This window comes from Cornus florida, unplaced genomic scaffold (assembly GCF_030987335.1).
Source record: "Cornus florida cultivar Cherokee Brave unplaced genomic scaffold, ASM3098733v1 CherokeeBrave_3.0.0_Hap2_Chr05, whole genome shotgun sequence".
Lineage (NCBI taxonomy): Eukaryota > Viridiplantae > Streptophyta > Magnoliopsida > Cornales > Cornaceae > Cornus > Cornus florida.
Genome location: NW_026775575.1, coordinates 60,206,389 through 60,212,719, shown reverse-complemented (window position 1 = coordinate 60,212,719; position 6,331 = coordinate 60,206,389). Strand labels below are relative to the sequence as shown.

Sequence of the window (6,331 nt, the reverse complement as noted above, 5' to 3'; positions counted from 1 at the left end):
GCTACATCCTTTGAGAATAGGGCATGCTTTTATGAAGAAAAAGATTATCAGCCCGACCAGGATCCAAAGCATGCGGCCAAGTACAGAATTCGTTTTGGTTCTCTCCCGGATAAGGTAAATTGTAACATGGTATTTGTTTTGCCTTTTGTGTTTGAAGCAAGGATAGAACCAACGATAAACAAGGATGTTGAGTCAGCAAAGCAGGAGGAAAAGGCTGAATCTTCAGAAATTAAGAACGATTCGACAAGTTCATCGGCCGGGATAGGATTGATCTTTCAGGATCAGCCATCTAAGGCTGATAAAATCATTTTCGAAAAACCACCTTTGTCCATGACACAGCAGTTGAGGCCGTTGTATGTTAAAGTATGGGTTGAGGGTCAGCCAATCAATAGGGTTTTGGTTGACAATGGTTCGGTGGTGAATGTCATTCCAGCAACTACTTTGAAGAAATTGGGTAAAACCATAGACGATGTAGTTCCAACCGATGTGACCATCAGTGGTTTTAATGGAGGATCTAGTAACACCAAAGGTATTCTACCTTTGGAAATTACTATTGGCGATAAGACATCCTTTACGGATTTCTTTATCATTGATTCAACCGCGGCCTATAATCTCCTTTTAGGCCGAGATTGGATTCATCCTAACATGTGCATCCCATCAACCTTGCATCAAATGTTGATTTTTTGGGATGGAAATGAGGTAAAAATTGTTGAGGCCGATAACAAACCCTTTATAGCTAGGGTGTATTTGGCTGAGGCTACACTTTATGATGAAACTGTTGTACCTATCAAATTTATTGGCATTAACAGGATGGGACGACCAGCAGCGGCAACAATGAAGAATAATTTAATTAATGCTGATATTAAAGAATTATTGTCAGAAGCAGCTCGGCCGAAAATTGATATTTTCAGGTCGACCATCAAGGACATTGAAGATGTTACTGATGGATCACAAAACCAATGAAGAAAAGAAGTGGCAAGCTTTCAGGGCCGCTTGCATAAGACTGAAAGCATATCTGGCTGAGAAGAGATTGGCCAAAGAAGAACAGCTATATGAAGAGGTATCGGCCAGCACGGCCGATATAATTGAAGAAGGTTTCGGAAAGCTGGATGCAATCCAACTTGAAGATTTGGAGTCAGCCCCTTCGAGGATGGAAGATAATAAAGCAGAGTTGCAAGATCCTTTATTGGAAATAAATGTTGGTACTAAAAAAGATAATCGGCCATTATTTGTTAATGCTTTGCTTGAGCCTAAATTCCAGGCCGATTTGATTAAATTATTAAATGAATATAAGGATTGTTTTGCTTGGAGTTATGAAGAGATGCCTGGCCTGTCTAGAAAATTGGTAGAACATAGATTACCGATCAAGAAAGATTTTCAGCCATATAAACAACCACCAAGAAGGATGTCTTCGGAAGTAATGCTCAAAATTAAAGAAGAAATTGAGAGACTTCTTAAGGTAGGATTTATTCGAACAGTTAGGTATGTTGAATGGCTGTCTAATGTTGTTCCGGTAATGAAGAAGAATGGCAAACTTAGAGTTTGTGTGGATTTTCGCAATTTAAATAATGCCACTCCAAAAGATGAATATCCAATGCCTGTGGCCGATCAACTTATTGATTAGGCCGCTAAGCATGAAATATTGTCTTTTATGGACGGCCATTCAGGTTATAATCAAATCTATTTAGCCGAGGAAGATGTTCATAAAACGGCTTTTAGATGTCCTGGGTCAATTGGTACTTTTGAGTGGATTGTGATGCCATTTGGCTTAAAAAATGCTGGGGCTACTTATCAAAGGGCAATGAATTCTATCTTTCATGATATGATTGGCCGATTCATGGAAATTTATATAGATGATGTAGTTGTGAAATCATCGGCCAAGAGACAGCATTTGGAACACTTGAAAAAGGCCTTTGAAAGGATGAGGATTCACAAATTGAAAATGAACCCATTGAAGTGTGCATTTGGAGTTTCAGCCGGGAATTTCTTGGGGTTCTTGGTACATAAACGAGGTATTGAAGTTGATCAGAACAAGGTCAAAGCTATTATAAATGCTAGGGCCCCAGCCAACAAAAAACAAGTGCAAAGGTTCCTCGGCCAGGTAGGTTTTCTTAGAAGATTTATTTCTAACCATGCTGGCCGAGTGCATGTCTTTTCGACTTTAGTGAAATTAAAGTCACATGAGAAATTTCATTGGGATGAATCCCATCAGAAGGCCTTTGACAAAATAAAAGAGTATTTGGTAAACCCCCCGGTTATAATGCCTCCAAGAAAGAGTGGCCGTTAAAGCTTTATTTATCGGCCGCAGAAGAATTAATTGGTAGTATGCTCGCACAAGACAATGAACATGGATAGGAGCAGGCTGTCTACTACCTGAGTAGCGTACTAACTGATGTAGAATGTAGATATTCATCAATTGAGAAGCTTTGTTTATCTTTGTACTATTCGGCCATAAAGTTGAGAGTATACATGCGGCCTGTTGATGTTTACATTCTTTGTCAGACTAACGTGATCAAGTATATGCTATCAAGGCCATTGATCACTGGCCGAATAGGTAAGTGGGCTTTGGCTTTGATGGAATTCAATTTTATCTACGTCCCACAAAAATTAGTAAAAGGAAGGGTTCTGGCTGATTTTTTGGCCGATCATCCTTCAACTGATATTGATCCATGGGTTTATGATGAATTGGAGTCATCAGCTATATTCTTAACTCCTTAGATCTTGATATTTGATGGATCAAGCACGGCTGATGGAGCAGGAGCAGGTATTGTTATTATTTCGCCAGCTGGCAGAAAGGCTTCATTCTCTTTCTTTTTAAATTTTAAATGTTCAAATAATCAGGCCGAATATGAAGTGCTTATAATCGGCCTGGAGATTTTAATTGAAATGGCTGTTAGAGATGTAAAGATTTTGGTAGATTCAAACTTAGTCCTTAGCCAAATTTCTGAAGATTTTAAGTGCCTAAGTTGGCAATTAAGGCCGTTTCATTCTCTGGCCACTTCATTAATCAATCAATTTGATAATGTTCAACTTAAGTTCTGGCCGAGAGGGCAGAATAAGGAGGCCAACAGCATGGCCCAAGCAGCCTCTGGAATAAGAGTACCAGCCGGAATAGAAGATCAGTTGATAAAGATAACACGAAGATCTTTGCCATCAGCCGAATTGAGAAATACTATGTTGTTTGATAGTTGGACAATTGATGCAGAAGATTTGGCCGACGATGACTGGAGGATACCATTTATAATGTTTCTTCGAAATCCAAACATCAAGGCTGATAGAAGTATTAAAAGAAAAGCGATCAACTTTGTGCTTCTAGATGGGGATCTATACAGAAAAGGGTTAGAAGATGGGCTCTTACTACAATGTATAAGCAAGGAGGAATCACTTCAGGTTATGGCCGAGGTACATGAGGGCAGCTGTGGGGCTCACCAAGCTGGGATTAAAATGAGATGGCTGATTCGCAGGTATGGATATTATTGGCCGAGAATGAGAAAAGATTGCATAGATTACTCAAAAGGTTGTCAAGCTTGTCAAAGACACGGGCCGATTCAAAATGTACCAGCAAAAGAATTACAGCCAATAATCAAACTTTGGCCATTCAGAGGTTGGGGCCTTGACCTTATTGGTAAAATTAATCCACCATCAAGCGAAGGCCATCACTGGGTGATTGTTGCCACAGATTATTTTACTAAATGGGTTGAGGCCAAGGCTTGCAAAGCGGTTGATCAGCAAACAGTGATTAATTTCATGGAACAAAACATCATCCACAGATTTGGGATTCCAGAAACATTTGTTTCAGACAATGCAACAGTATTTAGGACAACTGATGTACTACAATTCGGCCACAACATGAATATTCATATGTCAGCCTCTACGCCATACTATGCTCAAGCAAATGGCTAGGCCGAATCTTCAAACAAAATTTTAATAGAGATCATTGAAAAAATGATCAAAGATAAGCCAAGAAGGTGGCATGAGACTTTGTCTGAAGCTTTATGGGCCTATAGGAACTCAAAAAGAACAGGCACAGGAGTTACACCATACATGTTAACTTATGGTCATGATGCTGTTCTGCCTATGGAAATGAAGGTTAAATCAGCCAGAGTTGCTTTTCAAAATAATCTAACTCCAGCTGATTATTCTCAAGCAATGTTGGTAGAATTGGAAGATTTAGATGAAGTTAGAAGGGATGCCTTGGATCATATCATAGCTCACAAGAAGAAGGTGATGAGGATCTACAACAAGAGGGTAAAACCTAAGTCTTTTGCTGAAGAAGATTTGGTTTGGAAAGTTGTTTTGCCAGTGGGTAAAGTCGATAGGAAATATGGGAAGTGGTCCCAAAAATGGGACGGGCCATACTTAGTCCATCAAGTCTTAAGTGGAGGAGCATATAGGCTGAAGTATTTCAGTGGCCGATTACATGACTATCCCATTAATGGCAAGTACCTCAAGAGGTACGTACCGGCAATCTTTGAAAGGGAAAATTAGTGTTAGCCAGTACTTATGGCTGACCATGTGTACCTTTATGTAATAAAATTCGGCCTATTTTTCTAGGCTGATTTGGCTATTTTAATAAATTTTTTCTTGCTAAAATGTTGATACTTGTTTGGAGTAACAAAAGAGGCCATTTATTCATTGAAGTGTAAAAGATTACATCATTTAAAGATTATACACTAAGATGGCCACAAAAGGAAGCTAATATAAAAAAAATTCATATGCTTGCAAATTTTTCCTTGAAATCGGCCCAAATAACTAAGGACCGATTGAAGGCCACCATGGCCTGCCTCTTTGACTCTTCCAATTGAGGTAATTCTCCACGAAGATTTGCATGCTCGTGAGCAAGGTCTTGAGCTTCAAACTGCAATGTGGCAGCTTCAGTAGACAAGATGGCCTTACGAGCATGGATCTGGTCGATCTATTTCTGAAGGACATGTTCTCTTTCCTCAAGGGCCATTGAACTCTGTATTCACTATTTCAAAGGAGGAAGCTTGAATTAACAATTGGTTAGCAAGGGTATCCTTCCTGTTTTTACTCTTGTTGAATTGGTTGATTGCTTCATTGGCCTGGAAAATATCATCGGTCAGAGTTGGCAGTTGGCCTTTAAAGGTAGCAATAGTGGCTTGAAGATCAACCGGAAAGTCTGAGTACTGGCTGAGTGTAGAAAGCACTACTGTGAGCTCACTTTCAAATTTAGGAAGATCAGCAGCATCTCTTTTCAAGATCTCAAGTAAAGATTTTTTGGTCTCTTCTAAGGATTGTATAGGGATATTGGCTGAAGTGACTGGAGTGGCTCCAGAAGATTCACTTTCTTTCTCTTCGGTCACTGAAGCCACCACATCCTTAAAGAAATTGCTCAAGGCCAATAGAGATGAAGCAGGAGCTTTTTGTGGAGGAAATAAAGGAACAATTTGAGTTTTCTCATACACAACCTGACAAAATGAGGAAAGATTAGATCTTAAATTTTTTTTTTTTTTTTTTTGGGATATGAGATAGTCAATACCTTGGATGATTCGGCCATGTCTGTCACTAAGAGTGGCTGATGACTACTTTCTGGAGGAGGAAATTCTGGCTGAACCGCTGTGCTATCTCCCTGGGATGAAGTTTTAGCAGGAGTGACTTGAACATTGAAGAGCACCTCAATGGGATCATGAAAATCCTTCAGAGGGCTGAAATTTCTAACTGGGCTATAGACCAAGTCAAGAAGAGGAGATTGCTGCAAAAGAGAAGAGATTAAGGACCATATTAATTGAAAAGTTTGGAAATTTCAAGTACAGTTATCTTTACCTCTTTTTCATCTGAGGAATGATCAGAAGGATTGTCAGCCACTTTAATTACGGGATCATCGGCCACGTCTTCTGTAGGATGAGGGCTTTCTAGATTTTCTTCTACTTCATGTTTCTTACGTTTGATCAATCTTGTCTTTTTTAAAGTGCCATGAGCAGTTGATTTCTTTCTTTTTCCCTGGAGATGGAAGCTTTATTAAAGTTTATCTCGGCCAATAATAGTTATGGCCGAGAATTAGAAATCAATATTGGCCAAGTATTTTAACAATTGGGCCGATATGATTATCTTCGTATGTTAATAGATAAAAACTTTTCCTTTGGAGGAACTGGAGGAACATCAAGGATGACGACTGATTCAGTTGTTGAAGGCTGAGGAGGTTGGCTTGAGGAAATTTCATCATCTTGGGGCTCAACGTTTTCTGGATTAGGCGAGGCTGATAAAGTTCCACTGTCTGAATCTGCTAAAAAAAAGGGGGGGGGGGGGGTAAGAGAAATTCAATTAAAAGTTTTTTTTAAAAATATATATATATGCAAGTAAAGGAAGATCG

The 6,331-nt window shown here is 39.3% G+C and overlaps 1 protein-coding gene across 1 annotated transcript; it reads left to right on the top strand.

The window, feature by feature from the left end:
* The first annotated feature begins 3,945 nt into the window (after positions 1 to 3,945).
* On the top strand, positions 3,946 to 4,488 carry LOC132309333 (uncharacterized). The gene has a single exon (XM_059807651.1). The coding sequence runs from the start codon at positions 3,946 to 3,948 to the stop codon at positions 4,486 to 4,488; it is 543 nt and encodes a 180-aa protein (XP_059663634.1).
* The last annotated feature ends 1,843 nt before the right edge of the window (positions 4,489 to 6,331 follow it).

Coding starts and splice junctions, on each gene's coding strand:
- LOC132309333 (XM_059807651.1), top strand. CDS start 3,946: ATGATCAAAGATAAGCCAAGAAGGTGGCATGAGACTTTGTCTGAAGCT.